General features: G+C 39.7%; 1 protein-coding gene across 4 annotated transcripts in view; it reads right to left on the reverse strand.

Annotated features, from left to right (window-relative positions):
• The window catches only part of LOC101864389 (nucleolin), a 45417-nt gene that overhangs the window by 12972 nt on the left and 5518 nt on the right, over positions 1 to 26927 (reverse strand). The window contains exons 2-10 of one of the 4 annotated variants that reach the window (XM_013082597.2): positions 25047 to 25151; positions 23747 to 23846; positions 20710 to 20754; positions 17030 to 17143; positions 13207 to 13353; positions 6836 to 6952; positions 3755 to 3893; positions 2334 to 2512; positions 1619 to 1745 (exon numbers count right to left, since the gene is read on the reverse strand). In XM_013082597.2, the coding sequence (XP_012938051.1) occupies positions 1619 to 1745; positions 2334 to 2512; positions 3755 to 3893; positions 6836 to 6952; positions 13207 to 13353; positions 17030 to 17143; positions 20710 to 20754; positions 23747 to 23846; positions 25047 to 25151 (1073 nt within the window). Of the gene's footprint in view, positions 1 to 1618; positions 1746 to 2333; positions 2513 to 3754; positions 3894 to 6835; positions 6953 to 13206; positions 13357 to 17029; positions 17144 to 20709; positions 20755 to 23746; positions 23847 to 25046; positions 25152 to 26927 lie in introns of all 4 variants that reach the window. The other 3 variants (XM_005098454.3, XM_035969788.1, XM_013082598.2) reach the window with 3 other exon arrangements.

Here is a 26927-nt window from a genome sequence, read left to right on the forward strand (position 1 = left end):
CTAGTTTTTCGGAACTATTCCCGAGTAAGTTTTTTAGTAATGACTAAGCCTTTGTTTCTGCTATTTAGAAGTTGGAGACAGGCTTTTGGTTTATAATGAGACACAGTGCACTAGGTTTAGGTGACTGTACAAAAAAAACACTGGGAAGCCTGAAAAAAACTGTTAGTACTCAGTATCCTCCCGTTGCCATTTTTCATTTGTGGTGGGGGGGGGGGGGGTCGCCGCACAGGCACACTGCCTTTTAGACCTGCATGTGAGCCTCAACCAGATTGTCTGAAAATTTTGCGCAACCCCCCCCCCCCCCCCCAAAAAAAAGCCTTTGTGGGTGTCATAAGGAAGGACATCCGAGTAACGAGCGACCACCCCAAAAAACACAATAAAAAAGAGACCTAACCCTAACCCTACCCCGAAAAGAACCTGCAACGGGCCTCATGTAAAAAGGCCAAAACAAGTCCTAAATGAAAAAAAAAAATTAAATTAAAAAACCACACCCTAAAACAAACAATAAGCATATAAAATCTAGATCTAGATCCTAGATCTATATATGGCTTACATCTACATTGCTATAGGGTTTGATACAATAACACAATAGAATTGGAATATGAATCCTCCATATAGATCTAGATCTAGTAATCTAAATAAATCTAGATCTAGATCTAGTAGAACAAGTGAATAGGAATAGGCCTTGAACTCGAAATCCGCATCCAATCCCGAACAGAGGGACTCAGCTGAGTCTAGATCTAGATCTAGATTCTAGATCTAGAGATCTAAATAAAAATAAATAATTCACGCACCTGATGAATTGCTTATTTTTACCAATATTAATATTACAGCACAACCTATGATAGGGTTTGACACAATAGAATTGGGATATGAATCCTCCATTGAGGTCTATAATGATCTATATAAATCTAGATCTAGATTCTATTAGAACAAGAGAGTCGGACTTGATGAATGAATCAACACGATCTAAACAATTGAATTAGTCAACAAACAAAATTAAAAATGGCCGCTCGAGCACGAAACTGAAAGTAGATAATTTAGGTTGTCGTCCTTTTTCGTATTCGCATTTCTACTTAGGTTCCGACAATTATGTCGGAAACGCCGACGTCGGCAGTCAGCGGTGCACGCGTCGGCGGTCGGCACGAAAACGAAAGTGCCGACGGGAGAAAAAGGGGTCGCTGGCAGTCGGCCAGGCCTCGCACTACGCACATTGACTGATACAGGCGGGCCTAGCGATAGCATCGGCCGGTTCGCGATTGTCGGATTTCAGACGATTGTCGGCAAACATGCAGGTCTAGCCTTTGCATACAAAAATCTTGGGTCCGAAAGAAATTTCCCTGCATTTTAAAGAATGGACAAACAAGGACTCCAAAACAATGAGGAAAATATTCGGACTACAGAATCAGTTTGTGCTCAAAATCTTTTCTTTGTGTTTGCGAAAAGTGTCCAAATTCATACCGCTGGCTCAAATAATAAATCTGAAAAACAGTAAAGGTGATTCTTATGGTAAGAGAATACAACAAAAATTTGATGAACTAAACACATGTTAAATCTCGTGTCCAGTCTTATAAAAGAAGCAACTTAGGACGAATCAAGATAAAACTTCATTACACACCCTTTCGGATAGCCATCTTTCTGGGGAATTCGGATATCTGAAGCTGATTCAAAAACAGTTCCAAGGGAATCTTGTGTGACATCATCTGGCAATCCTTTAACAAACAAAGTACGTGAATCTCTGTCATCTGAAAAAGAAAATAGCCCAAAAACATTTGTGAAAATACAACAGTCATAGAGTTACCTATATCAATTCCTTCATGGTTTGGTTTAACTTGAATTTGCTTCAAGAATATGCCCTTATTTCAGTAATTTAAAAATTCTGACAACTGGAACCTTTCTCCAGGCACACACATACATTTTTTGCCTTTATCATACTAATAAAAATATTTTGCAAAAGAATCATACGGGTTGCACCCCACAGTCAACAGGGTGCAATTTGTTGCGAGGATTTGGGGGTCGATTTTTCACTAGACCAGACCTTCAGTCGACAGATGGATGTACAGAAGACAGCAAGAACAGACAAAGATGACACCCGTTAGTCAGAGAACTAGTGACATACAAGTCGCATCTGTACATGGGACAGCCGACCATTTTTATTATATTTCCCAGTCAGGTCGGGGAAGAAAGAAAAAAGATACACTTAAATAAATGCCGCCTATGCGCACTCGAGTGTAGATGTTTATGGGTATCTTTTCACCACTGGAGGGGTCGCACCACCTGCTGGCGGAGCAGTGGATTCTTTTATTAGCCCCCAACCCAAGAGGGGAGCTTACCTTCATTTCCTCCAAAGGAACTATTAAATGATTTGTTGCCTCCAAATTGTTGCTGGTCATTTCTGGGTTGTCTTGGTTTAGCTTTATCCACTGTGATGTCAGACCCATTGTAGGATGACCCACTCAAGGCTAATGCCTTGTCCAAGTCATTTGAATCTTGCAGGTCCACAAATGCATTCCTGCAGGGAAAAAGGATAACGAAATGCAAGTTTAGTTTTAATAGATGGTCTTACGGCGCTCGCAACTGCATAAGGTCATATGAGCGCCAGAAGATTGAGGTGTTACAAGAGAGTAACAAACAAAAAAAAAAAAAAAGAAGGGGAGATAAGGACGATAGATACAAAATGCAAGAAAATAAAACAGTTAATAATCTTACAAATATTACAATCACCTGTACAGAAATTAATGTGCTTTATCAATACTGGAAAATAGCTTTTTAAAGCAGTATTTGGTACATAATGATCTAGTTAAAACTCAATGCCTCAGAGGTACAAATGTATACAGTTAAACCTGTGTAAGACGGAATCGCAAGGGAGCCTGAAAAAAAATTCCGTCTTAGACAGGGGAATTTGAGGTGGAGGTGGGGGGGGGAGTTCAAAGGCCCAGCCTGTGGGATCAGGGATCTCTTGTCTGATCGGCAAGCAGTGGTCTAAACTTCACACCTCTCAGCTGCTATCCTGTCTGATAATGACATGCGTCAGTCTTCTTTATTCAATTACCACCAGTGCTTGCCTTTCATAGGACCACTGTTTGACCTATTAAAAACAGAAATGTTTAAACATCCCCTTTGTTTCCACCCTTAGCCCCACCCATCGGTGTAACAAGCACATTCAACCCATGCCACCCCTCACTGCCATCATGTAACAACTTTTCTCGGCTGGTCGTACGATCAGGGCGGCAGGCCTTGGTCAATCAAATTTCACACCTCTGGCTTATGGCTACCCAGGAAAGTTTCCGTAGTGGCTCGCTACTCGAGCACTCTCACGGGCAGTCGTGAGATTTACACCCACACTACCCTGACCATCTGCATCGCTCAGGGCTTACATGATGGGATAACATCTACCCCCAAATTGCACCCGTACTCCCCTTCATCGCCCAGCGGCATGGCCATGGCGTTCCAACTTGCTAGTTTTGTTTGAAATCAGGGCTGAGCGAGTAAAGCTTTTTTCGTCTTAGACTAGACAGGTGAAACCCTCGGAAAGGAGTGGATTTTTCTTTCCGTTTCCGCGTTGGACAGGTTTCCGTTTAATACAGGTAATTAAAGAGGAATATATCAGAGGGGAGATTCTGTTAAGAAAGGTTTCTGTTTTACACAGGTTTCCGTTAAGGCAGGTTCAACTGTAATTAACATGCCCATCAACATGTCATAATTTTGTAAAACCATTAACAGATCAAAAGAAAGACTTCTAATCATATATCACCTTTTCTTGGGAGGTTTACGCACTGATGACACTTCAATCCCGTTTTCAGATAGGAATTCCTGAACTTCTTCCTCTGTAGAATCAGCTGCTAAACCTCCAATAAATAGAGTTATTGTTTCTTCGACATCTGTCTGTGAATCTGGGAAATAAAACAAAAAATACCATGTTACAAATTGAATATATACATATAAATACATGCCTATAACATGACCTCAAATATAATATGGATTATGGATATGTGTTTACAATTTGACTCTAAAATAAGCTCATAATTTGGGTAGTCATGAGTATAATACAGGGTAATTTTTTAGTTTTACGGCCCTCGCAACTGCATAAGTTCATATGAGCACCAAGGGGTGGATGTCAACAGAGAAGTACTTACAGGGAATCAGACTTACTCTGCTCACCTCTCTAGATTCACCAGCACAAAGTCTGCTTCGACTATCAAGGTACCCCGGAAAAAGCGGGTCACAAGAATGTGACATACAAAAGTAGAGGTTTAGCTATAACTAAATTTGCCTTGGTGCCTCTGCAATTTGCCATAATGCCTTTCAAATAAAAGGGCACAACCACGGCAATTTTTGCTGTGCCCTTGATTATTTTTTTAATGTAACGCCTTGAAAATAAACCTCAATTTTGTCCTGTGCTGTCATTGTCACTAGTGAAAAAACAAAAGAGAAAAGAAAGTTATAAAAGCGTCTTGTCGAGTTTGCCACCGTGACTGGTCAGTGAACTTGCACGCATGCAACACAACTTAGTACAAGATGGGACCCAGTGAGCATGGGGGTTGTTGGGGTCGTCAAAATTCATTCAAAGTGTGAACGCAGCGAAGTACGGGACTCCGGAATGGGGGAAATTATTGATGGGGGTTATTTTTAGGGAGGGAGGTTGATTAATTGAGTAGATGTTTTACAGCACTATCGACACAATTTTGGTCATTTAAACGCCAACAAGTTTCACAGCAACAAAATCAGACGTGTTTTTAGTATGAGATGGTCAATAGCAGAGCGATTTTTGCTAAAACCGCATAGAAAATTGGATAAGGAGTTTGAGGTTTCGAGAAACCACATTAGACATTTGTTAATAAGTTTTCCCATAAGTTTGCAGAAACAGTTTGTAAGTGCTATGGGACAATAGTTTGATGGGTTAGAGTGATCTTTTCCTGGTTTTCGGATTGGTATAATAGTGGCAACTGTTCGGAAATTGTTGAGAATGCCAGAGTTCACTGTAAATATCAAGGAGTAATAGGAGTTAGATCTGCATGTGAGCCTCAACCAGATTGTCTGAAAATTTAGCGCACCCCCCCCCCAAAGCCTTTGTAGGTGTCATAAGGAAGGACATCCGAGTAACAAGCGACCACCCCAACAAACACAATAAAGAAGAGACCTCTAACCCTACCCCCAAAAAGAACCTGCAACGGGCCTCATGTAAAAAGGCCAAAACAAGTCCTAAATGAAAACAAATAATTTTAAATTAAAAAACCAGTCCAAAACAAACAAGGAGCATATAGATCTAGATTCTAGACCTACATGGCTTACATCTACATTGCTATAGGGTTTGATACAACAACACAATACAATTGGAAATATGAATCCTCCATATAGATCTAAAATCTAAATAAATCTAGATCTAGATCTTGTAGAACAAGTGAATAGGAATAGGCCTTGAACTAGAAATCCGCATCCGATTCCGAACAGAGGGACTCAGCTGAGTCTAGATTCTAGATCTAGATCTATATCTAGAATATAGATCTAAATAAATACATAATTCACGCACCTGGTGAAATGCTTATTTTTACCAATATTAATATTACAGCACAACCTATGATAGGGTTTGACACAATAGAATTGGAATATGAATCCTCTATTGAGGTCTATAATGATCTATATAAACCTAGATCTAGACTCTAGATTGTATTAGAACAAGAGAGTCGGACTTGAATGAATCCACACGATCTGAACAATTGAATTAGTCAACAAACGAAATTCAAAACGAAGTGTATACAGACCCGGTAACCGGGAACCAAGTCACGAAGTATACAGACCCGGTAGGGGAACTCTTTTGTGATTTCGGAAAGTTTCAGCGCCCAGACCCGGTCGTGTGTGTGTGTGTGTACCAGAGGAATCTTTAAAATTCGTCGGAAATAGCGTAACACATAATTTACTGTCACCTATCCAATGAAACGCCAACACTTAGGCCCCTGCCCTAAGTTCATTAACACGCTTACAAGTAGTTATGACGGATCCCGATTATACACAAGGCATGCACAAACGCGCACTTTACTTTGCAGAGAGCTGTAGCAGATCTAGTAATCAAATTTCTAAATATTAAAATTTGCTTCCAATTTCTGTTCTTTTTTTTTTTGTCCTCTGGTGTTGCGTCCAGCCCTCCCCCCCCCACCCCGGAGTGTATCTTTTTAAAAAAATCAATAATCTCCCCCCATTCCGGAGTCCCGTACTTCACAGCGCTCAGAACGCGCGCAGGTTCATTGACCGGTCACAATTACGAGCCCGACAAAACGCTTGTATAACTTTCTTTTCTTTTTTGCCCCCACAAGCGACAGCACAGTGACCAACATTATTTTCATGGCGACACCACGTTTGTAATGCAGAACCTGCATGTCACAAATGTTGCGCATTCAGACTTTTAACTAACAAATTTCTGAGATCTTGATTTTCCGGTCGAGCCTCGGAGTCACATACAATTCCGCTTGCCGCCATTGCCGCTTGTTCGCGTGAAACATACTCTCCTCACACCAGGAAAAGCAGAATTAACATCACAATCGCGACCGGCAAAAATTAACTTAAAGACGTTATCGGATTTGGTTTTCAAATAATATTCGAGATCTTTTATGTATTTTCCCGCGTCTCAGCGATTTTTTTCCCTTCAAATTCCCGGGTAATTCCTGAGGCCTGGCAGTCACTCTGCTCCCAGCAACTCTCTTTCTGATTGACCCGCTTTCGCAGTAGCGGAGTTTAGCTGAGGACATGGCGGTAGCGGAAATCCGCTAAATAGCAGAATATTGAGACCCATGCATTATATAGTAAACAGCAAGAATCCTTTAAAATTTGCTCCACCTACCATTAAGTTTCTGTTTTTTTGCTGCTGGCTTAGCTTTCTCGGCTGGCTGGTCCTCATCATCACTGCCTTCCTCATCATCACTGTCTTCCTCCTCATCCTCGTCATCACTATCTTCATCTGTTAAAAATGACAACAAAACTCTCAATCATACACTAAATTTCGACATTTCAAAAAATAAAATAAAGTCTAAACAAATTGTTCAAGATGGCCACCCACTGCCCAGGAGAAAAGTGGCTGTCTTGGATAAGTGAATGGCTGGGGCAGGACACATGAAATTAAATAAACATTCCATGTCCCTTCTCAGGCCCCAACTGGAAATGATCCCTGACTTAGGGCTGCCTTTACATTATAAGGCCCATTATAAAGTGGGGTTTTTCTGTTTGAGTTAGGGCAGAAAGACGAGTCAGTTTCAATGCCTGTATCAATGCATGTCGCTTGGTATGTGTTTGAATATCTTTATGTCTCTCCGACCGTGCGTGCCCTTCTGTGTCGGTATTGTTTGTTCTGGTAAGCATTTTATGGCACTTTCAACACAAATACGCCACATAAGTGACAAAGATTAGAGGTATTGCAAGAGAGTAACAAAGATGAAAAAAAAGGAGAGATAAGGGTGATAGACGTTTGATAAGAAAAAAAGTGCAAACCACACAAGAGCTCTCACCAACCACCCACATGTCTATATTTGGCTGCATATCAGCATCCGTACATCTGTGTATGTGGATTTCAATATGTGTCAGGACGAGGTAGAATCAGGCGCTCATCATTGGGAATCTGGGGTTATTGGTATCATCTTAAAGCTTGTTCATTTGACCAATACATCCATATCTTAAATAGAAATCAAGATACTTGCTATTGAAAGAGGTCCAGGTTGCCTGTGTTCAATGAAGACATAGCATCTGCGTTTGTCGCAGCCACGACCCGCGAATTGCGGCTTCGGGCAATTTTTTGGTCCGTGAATCGAGATGTGATTTTTTTTTCATTTTTTCCAAAAAAATGTATAAAATAACAGCCGGGGAATTTTTAAAAATCGAGAAAAAAACAACTATGGGTGGAATAGAAATTGACAACTTTATAAGGTATCCATGTATGGTCATTTTCATGTGAAGAATATAAGTACAATACACACTGTTTATATTGCTGTTTCTCTAATTTGTACCCCTTTGTTGTGTTTCGATTTGTTGGTGTGTAATTTTTTTTCATTTTTCTGATGCTCTTTTTCTATTATTTATTTAGTGTAATGTCATTTAATTTGATGTCCCTACCTTTTCAAAAATATTAATGTGTTATGTCAGAGCGTGTCTCCACCACAACCGAACACTGACACTGTTAGGCCCCTTTGGGATTCTATAATTTACATGTTTAGGGTTAAAACAGCCAATATTCAGATAGGTGGACACACGCCCTTATTTGTTCATTATTGTTGTCATGTATGTGTTGTTCTAATTTTGATTTCATTCTGTTGTGAAACCTTTATTTTTCACGTTTTTACACTGCTTAGCTACAAATGATTTTCTGGACGCTTAAAACAGCACAAGAAATTCTAGTGCTTTAAATTATCAAAATATTGCTCTATACGTCGTCACAGAGACTTGAAAATTAATGGTAACTTTTGCCAATTTCTGTGGCAAAAAAAAGGGCAACAAACGCAGACGCTAGATTAGTGAGAAAAGTGCCGCCAAAGTCTGGTGATATCCAAAGCTTAAGAATCCCTGGAAACTGAAAATTTACATTTGTTGTGCCTTTAACCCTTACACTGCCACATATTTTTTACCTATATTGGTCTGTACTGACCAATTCTCTAAACCTAGACAGATCTGAGAAAGTATTGCTCTCATACCAGTTTTTTTCCTTCATTTACAATTTAGCTTTCTAGATAAATAAAGATTTCCCAGCGGAGCAAAAACCTGAATGAATGAATGAAGGAAAGGTGAGAGGGAAATTACTTATGGTGAGTAGCCAGATATTAGCCGGTTTGCACATGAAAATCTATTGCTGATCGAACAGCACAAAGAGAGACAAATGGCACAGTGTGCGAAATGCGCAATCTGGCAGCTTAGCTTCTTATACAACTTATTGCTGAGGGTTACCGTAAATATCCATGAAGCTACAGAGGCAAACGATCTTTTGCAATTAAATGCCGATAAGCCTAAACTGTCTCTCTTTTTCAATAACACATGGAGTTAATGTGATTCGGCATGAAACATACTCTCATACTGGGGAAAGCCGAACGAATAGCAAAAATGAACCTACCATAGCTGCCACTCAGGAATTTTAAAAAAGGAGGAAATTCACGCGAAGGCGTACGCGCGCTCTCCGAAGGCCGGAGTAAAACCAGTGAGATCCAGAGGCAATCTATACTGGAAAATCTAGCTTACGGTTTTGGAAGGGAAAACTGTCATATTGTTAACCATAGGCGACTGAATTAAAAATGTATTTGAAAAAAACAACAACAACAAAACCAAAAAGGCACCAAGTTGATCAACAAGCATTCGAGTCAATTTGACAGTTTGGACTTGGTGACTAAAAATCCAGTGTTTTTTTGCAATCTGGTGTCTCATAAAAAGATTTTTCACTTTAAAATTGTAGCCTACATCGATGTAGAGCAGTATCGGATCAAGGAGGTAGGCACTCCTGTACAATAATGCGGTCCCGTTTGCACTCAGTGCCCCTGTAGTGTGTTTCTTATTTAGAGATCTAAACTGAATTAAAATTATAGCCTAGGCTATCTAATCTAGGTCTAAAATCTAGATATCTAAATATGTGTAGACCTAGATTATATCTAGAGATAGATTATCTAGATCTAGATTCACTTCCACAACCACAATAGCCGTCATGTAAACAAACTGGATCGCAATTGTACAGGAATGCCGCGGGCCGCGATTTATTTCGCACCAAACGCAAAGTGCAGCAAGCGGCTAGTTCAATTTTCTAATGAACTTTTCAAATCGCACACCAGCTGCTTCTTTTTCATTCCAGCTCCTATTTTTGCATTCTGCATCAATTTCTCTCGAATTTCCGCCATTTTCAATGACAACTCGGCGCGCCAACGTCCCGATGCCCGATCGACACTATGTTGCTCCACAACAATAAACAATGTGAAACTAGCGCTGAGCCTAGAAGAACGGAAGTAGAAAGATACGGGCGGACATGCGCAAGCCGGGTTTTCGTCTCTCTCCCGGTTCGGTGTTCTCCGCGGGTTAAAAAAAAGTATCAAAATTTGCGACAGAGAGCGGCCCAGCGGAGGAAGGAGGAAAGTAGCGGGACAAGCTAGATGTAGCAGAGTTTCCGCTATTTAGCGGGAAAGTGGCAGCTATGACCTACTGACCATATATGATTTAGTTTTTAATTATCTGAGAACTTTATATATTCTCCTGGGGCAATTTACAGATTTCCTCGAATTCTCTGGTCTCTGATTTTTTTTTCAAATTCCCAGGGCACCAGGGATCTGTCAGTCACCCTGATCATAAGAGACTGTGCTATGGGATTCATTACAAGCCTGCTATAGCCAAGATCCTGTTAGATGTACAACCACCATTTTTACAGACATGACAGAACTAAACATCTCCAATAGGACCAACAACAAAAAAACCCAACAGAAAGGCAATCTTTTATAGTTTTTCAGAAATCTTTTTTTAAAGTGCTAAAATTTGATGCTTGCCAAATTTTCTCGTAATGTCTTGTGTAAAAAAAATTTTTTAAATCAATCGTGAGTCTTTTGTGTTTCTAAACGAATAAAAGGTTTACTCATGAATAGGCAGGTAATTTATTGCTAATCCTTATGCAGACCTGCCACTCTATGAAATCTAAAAATCACGATTTCTGAGTTAAAAAATCAGGATCAACGGCAAATCAGTCATAAAGGGCACTGGGGAAGGCGGAAAGGGGGAGGGGGTGTCCTGGATCCCTTTTAAGAGGCAAGTATGCAAGGCAAAACTTTTGCAGGAATAAGTTCACGTTTGGACCTCTAAATTAAGGGAAAACTGAAAGACAGCATATATTAGACCTGCATGTGAGCCTCAACCAGATTGTCTGAAAATTTTGCGCACCCCCCCCCCCCCCCCCCGAAAGCCTTTGTGGGTGTCATAAGGAAGGACATCCGAGTAACGAGCGACCACCCCAACAAACACAATAAAGAAGAGACCTAACACTACCCCCCAAAAAGAACCTGCAACGGGCCTCATGTAAAAAGGCCAAAACAAGTCCTAAATGAAAAAACATTTTTAATTAAAAGACAACACTCCAAAACAAACAAGGATCATATAGATCTAGATCTAGATTCTAGATCTATATGGCTTACATCTACATTGCTATAGGGTTTGATACAATAACACAATAGAATTGGAATATGAATCCTCCATATAGATCTAGTAATCTAAATAAATCTAGATCTAGATCTTGTAGAACAAGTGAATAGGAATAGGCCTTGAACTAGAAATCCGCATCCGATTCCGAACAGAGGGACTCAGCTGAGTCTAGATTCTAGATCTAAATAAATAAATAATTCACACACCTGATGAAATGTTTATTTTTACCAATATTAATATTACAGCACAACCTATGATAGGGTTTGACACAATAGAATTGGAATATGAATCCTCCATTGAGGTCTATAATGATCTATATAAATCTAGATCTAGATTCTATTAGAAAAAGAGAGTCGGACATGAATGAATCCACACGATCTGAACAATTAAATTAGTCAACAAACGAAATTCAAAATGGCCGCTCGAGCACGAAACTGAAAGTAGATAATTTACGTTGTCCTTTTTCGTATTCGCATTTCTACTTAGGTTCCGACAATTATGTCGGAAACGCCGAAGTCGGCAGTGCGCGCGTCGGGAGAAAAAGGGGTCGCTTGCAGTCGGCCAGGCCTCGCACTACGCACATTGACTGATACAGGCGTAGCAGGCGATAGCATTGGCCGGTTCGCGATTGTCGGATTTCAGACAATTGTCGGCAAACATGCAGGTCTAATATATGTACTCGAGTCGAAGTTGGATAGACTGGGGGGAGCGAAGGTCGCAGTGATGCTGAAACACTCGTAGTCTTGAAAATATCTCACGTAACATGCAAAACGCCCGCGTTTTAACGTTTGATTTCCATCACATCGAAAAAAAGATCGCGCCAAGGTTGTTGTTTTTTTCTTCTTTCTTATTTCTTTCCCCTTAATTAGTACCTGTATCACGGCACGCACTTAGAGCTCGAGTGTCAAAACAATACCCCCACCCCCTCCCCACTGGTCAAGTCCCGAAAAACACCTCGACCAACGCGACCGGTGTGAATGAACTTTGTCGACCCCGACAACGGACGGTCCCCGACACACGCGCTACTCACCACGCGTACGGAGTCATGTCATGTGATGCGAATGAGCGTTTGAAACTAGGTCGATTTTAGTCTAAATAACGTGCGTTACTCATCTACTAAATCTAGATTCGGCATAGATGCTTTAGAAAATAGCGTTCCAAGTTCCTGCAGATAAAAAGTCCAGTCGGTGTTTCCAAGCAAAAGAGATTGCGGAACTTTTTATATTTTTTTCTAAGAATCGGACGCAACAGATGCAACCACAAAAAATCAGGATACTGGCGATCGAAATCGGGAAAATCGGGATGCTTGAGATTTGGGGCAAAAAAATCGGGATGAGTGGCAGGTCTGCTTATGTATTAGCTGAGTAATCCACTTCAATAAGAAGAAAAAATAAGGCTCAAGACAAAGTCAGAATATTGCATTTGAAAGCCTAGTCTAGATCTAGTACATTCTCTATCAGAATCAGTGCTTTGATGCTCATTTACATTGAAACCAGGAGACCCATGGTCTGAAATTTTCAGAATGTTCAGAATTGTCAGTCAGTCGTCAAACATTTGAAAAATGTTTGCTTTTCGTGCTGAAAAGTGGGTGGTTGGCAGGTGCTCTCTCTTCCTGATCTCTCCTTCCGTTTTAGGGTTTGTTAATCTCTTGTAACACCTTATCTTCAGCACTTACATGACCTGAGTGTGTTGCAAGAGCCGCAAAACTCGTACAAAAACTAATTGTGCTGCCATCGTACTGACAAAATGTTGCAAGAACAGACAATGAGAGAAACGAAAGAAGGGCCTCAGTGTGACGCACTTTCCTTCCAGCGCGATAACTCAAAAAGTTTCCAGCCAATTCCGGTGAAACTTCACATGAAATGAACAAAAGGTCGGCAGCACAATAAGAGGCGGTTCACGCAGTGTTTGAAAAAATGCGAAACTTGTGCTGGCAAGGGGAGCGTGATCCGAACCTTGGGAAAAATATTGGTGCTTGCAAATGCTGCATGAAACGCCTCCAGTGAGTTAACAGATACTGTTTAAGCGGGGCCCACTGTACCAACAACAAAACTACACAACACCAACCTTTTGCTTTCTGTTTTTTCTTTGCTGGTTCTTTAGCTGCCTGTTTTGTCATTTTCCTCTTATTGGCCTTGGCTGACTGGTCCTCATCATCCTCTTCACTGTCGTCATCGTCATCACTGTCCTCGTCTTCCTCGCTTTCCTCCTTGGCTGCTGAATAAAACCAACAGAATAATTTTTTAACCACTTGAATGCACTGTAGGCATATCTCATACACCTCAATTACACCTTCCACCCAGTGCTCTGTAAATCTGTAAATGTATCTCACACCAGCAGCTAAAACCTAGGTTTTGTTTCGCTGATATCTCAGTTACTAGAGTCTTCGCTATGTCGCCAGGTTTTGCTAAAAGAAACACCTATATAAACATAGAATTTGTATCATTACATTGCCATCCACCAACTGTTTGGGTTGTACTATCCTTTTAACTAATGGAAACTTGCTCCGATATACAGCCAGCAGTGCCAGAGATAGACACTACGTACCGAACTCACCCAACTGTGGGGGCCTCAGCTCTAAATACATGTATACATAAATTACCAACAAAAAGACCCATCAAACAAGCACCTTATAAGGTCAGAGCTGATTCGTCAGCTCGAAACGAACTTTCAGTCTCAATACTTTATGGTTGTTTACGTCACCTTTGTCCACAAACAAAGCCACCTCTGCGTTTTTCTTGCCATTGATATTTATTTAGTTTGACAGGAAGTAGGTTCCAGAAACTAAATTTTCAAAGTAGCCATATGCCAAATTTATCTGTTCCATATGAAAGGCCTGGCTTATGTCTCCAGAGAATTTTGGTACCATTCTCTTACCTCAGTCCGTTTTTCAGAAAATGGCAAGATACCTCGGTCAGCTCGTGGGCTGCGTTCAATCTCGTGACCGAAATGACTCGCTTCTATAGTTTTGTTCAGTATACTAGTTATTCCGTTTCAGAAAACGGCTTTAAGTTTTATATAAGGTCACTTCAGCACCATTGTTCACACTGATCAGCTGAACATGTCTGCCAATAGATTCTCTCTGCCTTTTTTTTTTAATTCATGAAAGTATTTAAGTCTTCATTATACATGACATACAATATATAGAACTAGACACTCACAAGCGTATTTAAATATCAATGTAGGCTTGCTCTTGCTCGTTCGGCCATGAACATGGGTATCAACTCAGAATTTTTAAAAAGGAGGAACTTTCCGAGTGATCGCGACAGAAGCCCATTTTCGCGAGACACCCACTATTATTATACAGTTGGACCCTAGATTGTTGAAATAAAAACCATCAATTTATCAAAGCAAGGTCATTTCATACCAGTTTATTAAGGGTTTGGAAGATGATTTCAAGTAAAAGTCATTTACCAAATATTTACAATCTTGATTACGTACAGAAAGTGGAGGCGCACTGTGGTCTTGCGCGACTTATTTATATTGTACCTTCATCATATTCGCCTATATAAACTATATAAAAATGAATCTTGTTTTGAGCCTGGGAAAAGGCCTAGAACCAGAATATTGACTGTCATGAACCAGACTGGGTGTAATGATTCATATAATAAACGTGAAAGAAAAAATTAATGCTCAAACTCAAAGTAGAGTAATAACTTGAAGAGCTCTCAGTGTAGTGTAAGAGGTGTAAGAACTGTTGGAGGGCAAGATACAGTGACACTGAAAATCTGCGAATCTTGGAACAAAAAGCTAAAATATAGAGACATAATTTACTGTCACCTATCCAATGAAACGCGAACACTTAGGCCCATGCCCTAAGTTCATTAACACGCTTACAAGTAGTTATGACGGATCCCGATTATTCACAAGGCATGCACAAACTCGCACTTTATTTTGCAGAGAGCTGTAGTAGATCTAGTAATCAAATTTCTAAATATTAAAATTGGCTTCCAATTTCTGTTCTTTGTTTGTCCTCTGGTGTTGCGTCCAGCCCTCCCCCCACCCCGGAGTGTATCTTTTTTAAAAATTCAATAATCTCCCCCCCGTTTCACAGCGCTCAGAACGCGCGCAGGTTCATTGACCGGTCACAATGACGAGCCCGACAAAACGCTTGTATAACTTACTTTTCTTTTTCGCCTCCCACAAGCGACAGCACAGTGACGAACATTATTTTCATGGCGACACCACGTTTGTAATGCAGAACCTGCATGTTACAAATGTTGCGTATTCAGACTTTTACAGACAAATTTATGAGATCTTGATTTTCCGGTCGAGCCTCGGAGTCACATACAATTCCGCTTGTTCGCGTGAAACATACTCTCCACACACTGGGAAAAGCAGAATTAACATCACAATCGCGACCGGCAAAAATGAACTTTAAAACGTTATCGGATTTGGTTTTCAAATAATATTCGAGATCTTTTATGTATTTCCCCGCGTCTCGGCGATTTTTTGTCACATTCCCGGGTAATTCCCGAGGCCTGGCAGTCACTCTGCTCCCAGCAACTCTCTTTCTGATTGACCCGCTTTCGCAGTAGCAGAGTTTAGCGGAGGACATGGCGGTAGCGGAAATCCGCTAAATAGCAGAATATTGAGACCCATGCATGAAAAAAAATTATATGCCCCCAAAAATGCCAAGCAAAACTACTAAAACTACATACAGGGCGATCCAAAAATAAAACTACTTTTTTTTCTACTTGTCTCGCACAAAATTTTACTAGAATGTTGTAATTCGGAACAGATATTCATTCAAAAAAATTTGTTTGACATAAAATTCACAAAGAAGCTACAAGTGCATAATTGCACCATCCTTCCTCCTGCCAAAAATCAAGTTATAAAGAAAATAAAAAAACATCTTTTTAAATGAGAAACGAATAAATTTAATTTTTTTGGGCTCTCCTGGAAAATGGGTATGTCGCAATATTCGTTCTTTTTCCACAAGACGGCAGCACAGCCTAGCAAACTAATTACTGTAAATATCCGTAACTTATACTAGTACAAGGCGATAGAAAGGCAAGTGCGGATCTTTTACTATGAAATATCGGTAGTCCACTGTCGCAGCTTTTTACGGAGGGAGTTTATAATGATGGAGGAACAAGTACGGAACTGGCAGAAAGTACTTCTGTAGCAGTGTTCTGCTTGTTTGTACATGCCACACCCTTCCCCACTCATTCCCCCCGGCCTTCATTTTTGACAGACATGGGCTCTCCCATTCTTTGTTTCGCTAGTTCAACAACAAGTTTCTCAACTTGCGAGGTTTTACACTACGTATAATTGGCCTTTGCGCTGCGCACAGCCGTTGCAATATTGCTGACTGGCGTTTTTGTCTGATTGCACTATAATAATAATAGCACTATTTTATTTACAAATATAAAGAAGGGGGGAAAACGGGTTTAAGAATAGTGTCTTTATAACAGACTTCTCCTTATTTCAGGACTCGTTATAAGTGGACTCCACTGTATACAAACAACTTACATCATTGTAATGAGGAAGAGCTTAAATTTTTCATGGTTTACAGCACTTTGTGTTTTATAGCAAAAGAGCAAAGAAACCGATCTGAATTACCCTGATTCCACAGAAACCATGCGCTCGGAAGGCCCAATGTCATGTTTACACTACCTACTTACTCCATCTACACAATTAAGATCAGTTAAGAGATGGGTTTTCGACCCTCCCTGTCAAGGCCAACTCAAGCTTAGCTAAAAAGGATACAACATTCCAACAGTAAAACCCAGATCAGATAATCGATAAAAAAAATTCCCCACACTTGGGAATCAAATTCCAGTCTTGGAGCGCTAATTGCTACACCATAGACAGTTTGCTTGAGTTGGAACAGAATGTTAATAATAACCTGTTTACAAATGCCTTCGCTGCAAACAGTTATACATACCAATAACTTTCTGCTTTTTCGAAACTAGCACTGGTGCCACTGTCCCTTTCCTCTTGGTTGCTCCTTTTCCTTTGGCAGGCTGCTCTGCTTCCTCGTCATCATCGCTACTGTCATCTGAAAAACAGAAAACCCACAAATGTGAGGCTTGATGTAAAATTGACATTACGGTCTGCTTACAGCTCACAACTAATGGCAACATTATAATTATAATTGGTTCAGCTGTGTTTTCAATAGCCCTTCCAACTTGTCTTCAGCACCATGAACCTGTCTTAGTGAAATGTGTTTCCAGTGGTGCAGAGATATATCCAGGCTCCCGCCAATTTGGGCGTCCCCTGTCAAATTTGCAAAGATGTTTTCCACTTGGTGACAATTTTCTTAACTTTTTAGGAGACCAAAATCAGCAAAACTTTCCTTGTGATGATTGAAGCAAAAAAGCCAGTTCGCTCCTAGTTCAACCGACCATTGTGCAATCTATGACACCTATGATGGCACATTTATGAGTTTATCATCTTTTTTGTTGTGTAATAGCATGGCTTTGATTTACCTCCACACACTGCTGAATCAGAGCTCATATAAACAATGGTTGCCTACCTCAAACTTCCCATTTCAGGTAAATTCAGGGTCAGTTTCATGGTATTTTAGCCCAAAATAAGCATAACATTTACTTTTTCAACAACATTTTGTCCTGTTTGATTTCTTCACCTACATATCTTTCCATTGCAGGCAATATTTCAAAGCAGGTTCCCCTTCCATTGCTACTATAATTCAATTAATTTGTCATCGCACCATTGACAGAAGGCAAACCCGGAAACAATGAATAGATATGTACCTTCACAATACAAATACCCAGCGTATTTTGTTTTGTTTTGGTAAGTGCTTTGACTAGGGGCGGGCACAAGATGAGCCGAGTACTCGTTTCTCGCGAGAAACGCCCTTCCTGTCGCTTCCCGAGCACTAAACTACTGCTCGGCACCAAACTACTGCTCGGTACCCAGACGTGATAATGCTCGTTGGCTTGATATAACAAGTAACAGTAACGAGAGTGAGAGGCGAGAAATGACCGCAGACAGTGCCACCCATCACCGTGCCGTCCTGTGTGTGAAACTGAAAGGGAGGGGAGAGGGTGGCGAGACTAGGCGAGTGGGGAGTTGATCAGGGCCTCGGCCGACTCCCTACCTCCCTTCACCGCCTGGGCCTGCGCACCAGGGCAAGCCTAGTTTCTAAGTTTAGATCCCCGCAACGACCGGCCTTCCCGCTAAACGAGTTGCTCGTTCTGTGGGGCGAGAAGAGAAATGTTGGCCGCGGCCAGCCTTCTCGCTGTACGAGCGGCTCGAACTGCGGGGCGAGAAGAGAAATTGGTCACGAGACGAGAAGCATTGCTCGAGACACGAGACGGGAAATATTTCTCGTTCCCAGGACCGGTCTTGGCGAGAAATAGGTCAGCTCTCGGTCTTCTCGCTGGGGAAGGAAAAAGCGCTTCCCGCCCGTCTCTAGTTTTTACAGCGCTCGCAACTGCATACAGTCATATGAGCGCGCGGGACACACCTAATATTTTCAGTTGGTAGGAAATTTTGAATTTTGCCCGGGTGGGGGCCGAAGCCTACTCTTATCAATTTTAGACCACCAAGGGATTTTTAACATGCGTAACTTGCACACGGGCCCTCAGAGATGGCTAGGTGTAGATCTTTCGTACCAGAAGATCAGGGGTGTGGCAAAAAGACAGCAGTTTGGAGGAGCCAAGGAGCAGTAGAAAGGCTGCAGAAAGAGTCAGGAGTCCGGGGGGGGGGGGGGGGGGGGGGGCAAAGAAGGTGAGGGGGTGGGGGCAGAAAGTGAAAACGAAAGCAGACAACAGAACATTGCTTGAGAGCAAGAAAGGAGGTGAAAGGAGACAATTTTAGAGAAGAAAACTTTTCGGCCGCTACCCGGATTCGAACCCGGGACCTTTGAATGAGAGGCCAACACCGTAACCTCTAGGCCACGAGAGCCCCCCACCCAGCGTATACCCTAAATTTCCTCAATTTTCACGTCTGAATGTCGCATGTCACAACCTCGGAACACCATTTCGAATTATTGTTGATTTTTAGTAAGTTTTAGCACAAATTTCTTTCATCGTGGCCATTATAGCGTTCCCGTGCGGTAAAATCTTCACACTGATAATTTCTCTAGATCTAGACAATAAATTTGCAAAAAGGTTTTTCTGACAGTAATTTTCTGTCTAAGATCACAAGTCAATTTACTTGATCAACGCGCAGATTTTCCAGCCGCTGTAACAATCCAAAGATAGACAGACGGAATGAGGAGGGAATGATAGAAAGGAGGAAATTGGCACAAAAAGTTTGCCAGATTTTAATCAATCTGCAGGTAAAAATGTACTACCGACCAAACCGCAATGAATGCACGGGGCATAGACTAGCGGAATAATGGCCGATGGCAGGAAATGCGCAATCTGGCAGGTTTCTATAATAACATAAACTTATTGCCGAGAGAATTATCGTAAATATCCGTAACTTATACAAGACGATACAAAGGCAAGTACAGATCTTTTGCCATGGAATTTCGGTAGTCCTACGCTGTGGCAGACTTTTAAGGAGGGAGTTGAAAATGATGGAGGAACATGTACAGAACTGACAGAAAAGTACGGATTTCCGTAAAAATAAGGAAGAGTGGAAGCACTGGGTATCGATTTTCTTTCTACATTCACAATTCTGTTTTTTTAAATAAATGAATTAAATGCACAGATTTTCCAGCAGCAGCAAAAATCCGAAGATAGACAGAAAGAAAGGATGAATGAAAGGAAGGGGGAAGATTATCTATCGTGAGTATACAGATTTTAGCCGATAAGCATGTGAAAAACTATTGCCAACCGAAAGGCACAGATAGACAATAGCATACCTGCCAACATTGCCAGGGCCAAAATCTGTAGTTGACACAAATTTTTGTCCAAAAATCTGTAGTTGACCTAAAAAATCTGTAGTAAGCTATATTGCCACTTGTCGCATACTCAATTTGGGACCCTTATCAAATTTTGACCCACATCAAAATATGAATGAATGTGTTTGCGACTTCAAACAAATGTAGAAAATGACAAAGAACAAAAAAATATGACAAATATGAAAACTAGTAGCTGGTGCCGTCCTGTCCTATTCATACGTGCATGCACACACAAATGAAACAAAAAAAAACAACAAAAAAACAGAAGCGAAGAAGAAAAGATGAAGAAAAGGTGGGCCTTGGATGACTTAGGCCTAGCCTTGGCCCTTTGCAGATTTACCCAACATTGTTCGGGAATCGGGCGACAGTGATAAAGAGTTTGAAGGATTAGGTCCTCAAACAAAAGATTTAGATCTATGAGTGAATGATGGGGATATTGTGTTGTGTCGTAGATCTAGCGAAGTTAAGCCCAGAAAGGGACGTCGATATTCCTGCTGATCTCTAAGCAGGCTGGACTAAAAGTGATGAGGATTTTTATACCAACATCATAAAAAAACGCAACTGACCAGACATAAGGGTATTTAAGACGCATTTTTCCATGTTACTGTAATTAGAAATTATGATAAAAAATAAAGAAATGAACTTTTTTTATTACCATGTTGAAAATTTGCATTTTTCTAAAGTAAACCCACCACTGAAGGGAAGAAATGGTAAAAATGGCTTAGCGCTAAGAGGGTTTAAGAACATACCATCATCAGCAGCCACTACTTTTGTTCCATTTGTCTCTGGAACAGCTGCGGATCAAGACAATATAAACCTATTAGCTGCAAATGATTATATATTATCAGCCCTAAAAAATGTATTAGTATGATATAAATACATTTGTATAGATCTAGGACATATATCCGCGCTCTAAACACTTTGCAACTGAATTATTACCCCAGCAGATCTTCCTTGGAGCATACAGTGTAAGCAGCCAATTCTACACTAAAACTGACAAAATCTTTCACTGTCTATATTCCCACCCTAATTTTTCATTTGTCAAAATCTCTAATGAAAGTAAGAATAAAAGTTTTAGAATATTGAAAGTTCTTCATGAATATGTGATGCAAAAAGTATTTTGTGGAGTTGATGTAGTCGTGGTGTTGGAAATGACTGAATAAAAAGTGCCGCTTCATTAGATCTAGACTAGGGTCTAGATGCTTCGTAGGCCTACGTTATATTCCACAAAGTGTTAGCTCTCATCTGGCATCAAAACCGTCGAAATTATCTTCCAATTCAAGGAAAATACGTGGAACATCATCTGAAGCGACACTATTTTCATGTTCGTCGTAGGTCGCCATAGCGAATTTTCCAACTTCACTGTCACTCGACTCCAACGTGAAACAAAAAACTCCTCGCCCCTCTACCAAACCCCGTGACAAGAAAAACGGCGGAGAAATCAATTCTGCGTAGCCTACCAGCCAGCAGTATAAAAATTAGTACTTCGTTCTTTTTGTACATCACATACTATGCCAATGTCTATTGACCGGTAGTCACGATCAGCGCTTTGCGGAAGTTCGGGCTGTCGCGACAGTTGGACTCAGCGCTCTAAGGGTTAATATTTTGCTACAACAACAGGGACTAGAATAAAAAAACTTTGCTTCATAAATTTATATAAAATACAACAAATCTCCCTCTTGCGGAAAACGGTATCATTCACAGCACTTTCCGCTTCCCACGGGGGGCGCGGGCGCAAGTGTTTTACGGCGCTCGAAACAGGGTTGGTGATTTTTACATTTTTTAAAAATAAGTTTTTTAAAAATCGATAATTTAAATCAGATTATTTTTTTTTAACTGTCGACACTGGGATTTTTGGTGGCTTAAAGTATGTTCTTTTAGCGAAAAATGCATTGCTTTTATTTTAACTAATGATTAATTTAAGCAACAGCAAAAGAAAGCCTTAATCTGCTATATCAGTGAATTATGGCTACAGACAAAAAATGAAGAAAATTTCAGTCTAAAAGGAAGGGGGTGGGTGGGGGTTAATTATGCATAGATAAACTTGCATTTTATCACAGTGTGTGGGCGTAAGTGCGCGCGCTTGTGTTTGTCGAAAAAGAAAATGCTAATTTCAATTATGAAAGGAAAGTAAATTGAACACTGTATTATTTTACAACTTACAGTGACAGGGGGGAAAGCAGACTTTTAAGCATGATTATTTTTAGTCTACTAAACCGTATATCTGTTTTATAAAACTAAGGAAAGGAATTCTGAATGTTTAAAGACATAAAAACAGAATACATTAAAATTTGTTTAGGTGATTTAAATCACTGAGTTTTATTTTTAAAATCAAGTTGATATTTTTTTTTAAAGACCTGATTTAAATGAACCCAACCCAGGTTTTCAATTATGAAAAAAAGTAAATTGAATACTGTATTATTTTACAGTGACAGGGGGGAAAGCACACTTTTAAGCATAATTATATTAGTCTACTAAACCCTATATTTGTTTAATAAAACCAAGGAACGGAATTCTGAATGTTTAAATATGTACAAACTGAATACATTTTTTTTAAGTGATTTAAATCACTTTTTTAAATTTAAAATCAAGGTGATTAAAATTTAAAAAATCAGCTGATTTAAATCAACCCAGGTCTGATTTCAATCAAGGAAAAAAAGTAAATTGAATACTGTATTATTTTACAGTGAAAGCAGACTTTAAAGCATAATTATATTAGTCTACTAAACCTTATATCTGTTTTATGAAACCAAGGAAAGTAATTCAGAAAGTTGAAATATGTAAAAACTGAATAAAAATAAATTTTTTTAAAAGTGATTTAAATCACTGATATTTATTTTTAAAATCGAGTTCGTTTAAACAAAAAAAATCAACAGATTTATATCGACCTGATTTAAATCAACCCAACCCTGGCTCGAAACAGCACGGTCAAATGACTGCGTGGGACACAAAACTTTTTCAGTTGGTGGAAAATTTTGAATTTTGCCCGAGTGGCTGCCGAAGCCTACTCTTATCTATGTTATAGACCACCAAGGGATCTTTAATGTGCGCACCTAGCACCCGGACCCTCCCGAGATTTTTCGCCCTTGTCCGAGACAGCTAGGTGTAGATCTTTCCTACCAGAAGATCAGGGGTGTGGCTGAAAGACAGCAGTAAGGAGCCAAGGAGTAGCAGTAGAAAGGCTGCAGAAAGAGACAGTAGCCCAGAGTAGGGGGCGGGGGCAGAAAGAGGAGACAAGTTCTGTCAAAAACAAGATGTTTGAGTCTGTCTTTTAGGCATACGTTAAGAGTATGGTGGGAAATTTGTCAACTTTGTAGTATTTTAAGTGTATGCTGTAAATCCCCCCTTATTTTTTGGACCTGCTGAAGACTTTAACATCAAAGAAAACTCTTTGGAACCTTAGTTTCCAGTGACCTTTATAAATAGGTTTTTTCGATTCTGTTGGTCATCCAACTTTTAGACCCGAATGCAAAGATCTGAAAAGTTTAAACGAAGCTATTTCATTTTATCCCGTTTTAATAAATGTCAGACGAAAGAAAACAAACTAGTTTTTAGTCCATGAAATCATGAAATAACCTTTTGAGAAATGTGCAAAAGATCATGAAACGGCTTTAAGAATTGTATTAGCTCCCAATGATGCAAAAATTGGAGCTACCTTTTTTTATTGGAGTATTTCCATTTAATGTAGCACATAATTTCTAAGGGAAGTTTCCGAAAAATTCCTAAAACATTGGACCCCCAGAAAAACTGTGGCCTTAACACAATGAACACAAATGCTTAACAAACCATCATCATCATCCTCTTCCTCACTGGTGTCTTCATCACTACTTTCAGTTTTTTTAACAGGCTTGGCAGGCATTGCTTTCTTGGTCTTTACTTGCACAACCTGAAGGAAAAAAAATTTAAGATTGAATAATAACTCAAAACATAAACTGTACAACATCTGCAGCAGAAAAATAAATGCCAATATGAATACCGGTACAAAAATAAAAATGCCATCTGCAGTAAAATGAGTCCCAGATTCCACTTACACTGCCTCACATATAATCCAACTGAACCCCAAGATTTTTAAGACTTCTTTTTGAACGAATGGTATGATTATTGATGTCAATTTGTAGTTCTGGGAGATTTCTATGTAATGGCTTTTGTATCCCCACTTAACATTATTTCTGTCTCATTCAGTTTCAATTTATACTGGTCATCCATATTTCTAATTCCCAAATAGTGCTCAGTAGAGTCGACTAAAAGTGTATATTTAATCGAAATCAATAGACTTAAATCAGGGTGTCATCAGCATAACGATGGTAATTCATGCCATATTATAAAATATCAGCAATAGGTTGTGTATACACTGTAAACAAGACAGTTCCAAGAACACTAAATCTGAAAGAAAAAAAAACATAATCTAAACAACTGCTTGGGTTCGATCTTAAAAATATGACTCAAACCATTGCAGGACAGTAACCTTTATGCCAAAAGTAGTATTTTTAGTCCCCTGAGTAAAATGTCACGATTAATGGTATCGAATGCAGCTGAAAGGTCCAAAAGAGTAAGAATACTACTTTTGTTTCATCAATTCCTTTTCAAATATCAGTACATACTTTAAGTAAACATGTCTCTGTACTATGGTTTACCTTGTATGCTGAGTGGTCAGTTAAATACATGCAGAGCAGGTTGTAACGGAGTACAAGTACTCCGATACTTGTATTTACGTTACAATTTTTGGTACTTTTACTCTACTCTTGATACTTTTTATAAAAATACTTTTGAGTATTTTTAAAGCACATTTTGAAGCTTATTGAAAGAGTAAGTGCCAGCATTTCTGATCATAATTTAAGGAAAAAACACCCCCAATCAACCAAGAGTTAAAAGTTGAGATCAAAGAAAGGCCCGTCGCGTCAAAGATCAGCCACTTTCGTGAAGGTAATCACAAGCGTTATAAAACTCATTGAAACAGTACAATTATGCGACAGTAGCTCCTCTTAAAAAGCAATTCGGATATTTATCTTTGTCGTTGCTGACTTTCCGTGTTTTTTGGGTTTTTTGTTTTTTTTTACTATATTATGACAAATCACAAAACAGCTACCTGTTCCTCTTCTTCACTGCTGTCATCTTCCTCACTACTACTTTCTTCTGGTGGCGGCGCTTTTGCTGGTGCCTTTTTTCCTTTTTTGCCAGCAGGCTGTGCGACCTGAAATACAAATAGGTATAAAAGAATCAATAAAATCTGACATTGTTTAAAGTAAGTGAAAGTAGCATGGGTCTCAACTCAGAATTCTAAAAAAGGAGGAACTTTCTGGGTGATCGCCACAGAAGCCCTTTTTCGCGAAACACCCATTATTATTATTATACTGTTGAACCCTAGAATGCAGAAATGAAAACCATCAATTTATCAAAGCAAGGTTATTTCACACCAATTTGAGGGTTTGGGAGATAATTTCAAGTAAAAATCACGTACCAAATATTTACAATCTTGATTATGTACAGAAAGTGGTGGCGCCTGGGGTCGTGAGCGACTTATTTATATTTACCCTTCATCATATTCGCCTGTATATATAAACTATATAAAAAGGAATATTGTTTTGAACCTAGAACCAGAATATTGACTGTCATGATTCATATCATATCATATATATATATCCTAGATCTATGCTACTGATAAAACATAAAACATTGACACAAAGTATTTAAATCAGTATCAATATTTCAGTGGGCCTATACAAAAGTCCAGACCACCATATCCAAGTAGTGCCGCCTACCCTACTAGATCTACATATAAAATAGATCTCTAGATCTAGAATATCTACAATCTAGATCTAGAGGCTAGCCGTACAACTTAAGTACAGCTAGACTGGCAGTCTAGCCGTACTTATTCTTAATATGATGACTAGACTGACCATTTACAAAAAATAGGCCTACTGAATTGTAAATATACATTTTTAGTGTGCAGTGGCAGTACCTAACCTAAAGTATTTGTATTTGCGACGAAACCAGGTGCCTTAATGACAGTGTATGTATTTTAAACCTCCTGTTTTCTAATGTTAATAGGGCCTAAGATAAGTACGGCTAGACTGGCAGGACAGGAAGCTGGATTCACGAGTCACAGGAAGTCGGAAGTGATGTCATGCTGGACAAGAATCAGAGTCCGAATAACATTTTTTCATATTCGGACTCGAGTCCGAATAATCACTTCGTTTGCCGTTAGGCTGCATCCCTACTCTTTGTGTAGCCTATTTCAAATAGTACTTGGTCCTTGGTCATCAAGACTTGATTTCTTCTCTGGATGTAAACAAATGGATCGTGGACTTTAACGAACGGAACTACAATATCACACCAAAAAAAATCCCTCCACGCTAAAGTAGAGTCGGGTAACTTCGCCACCCTCAGTTGGCTTGCGACGAAACAAGCCTACACCTCCTCTAGGCTCAATGTAAATTATCCCAGTTTCGTCTGGAACTTTTCGTAGCCAATGAACATGCAGATAGCCCACTGATTGGTTTGCTTGCCAGTCGTACTTCATCTGTTTCGTTTTTTCAAGTGGATATGGTGACGGGGAACTTCGCCACCATATCGGGGAAATTCGCCATACTGGGAGATCATCTTATTTCTTTATATATGTAGATTATTAAACACATGTAAAAACTGATCTTTTGTTAAAGGAAAACCTGCATTTGCAGCTGCAATCACTTTGTCAACAATTTCATTTCTCTCTCTCCCAGCCCTCATTCCAAAAGTAGATAGATTTAGATCTAGATCGACTACAGACATGGTCGGCAAGAGAGGTTTTTTGGGAACCCTAGATCTAGATCTAAATTCTCAGGCTGCCCCAGAGCAGCTTTGCCCATCTTAAACCGCTTCAACGGCTTTCTTCAAATTACTTTATTAGGCACTTGGATAAAAATTTCAAAGCTTTCAAATTGCTTTAAAAACAATACCAATGCAAAGAGCTCAGTGACACGATTCCAAC

Source organism: Aplysia californica, unplaced genomic scaffold (genome assembly GCF_000002075.1).
Source record: "Aplysia californica isolate F4 #8 unplaced genomic scaffold, AplCal3.0 scaffold00183, whole genome shotgun sequence".
Lineage (NCBI taxonomy): Eukaryota > Metazoa > Mollusca > Gastropoda > Aplysiida > Aplysiidae > Aplysia > Aplysia californica.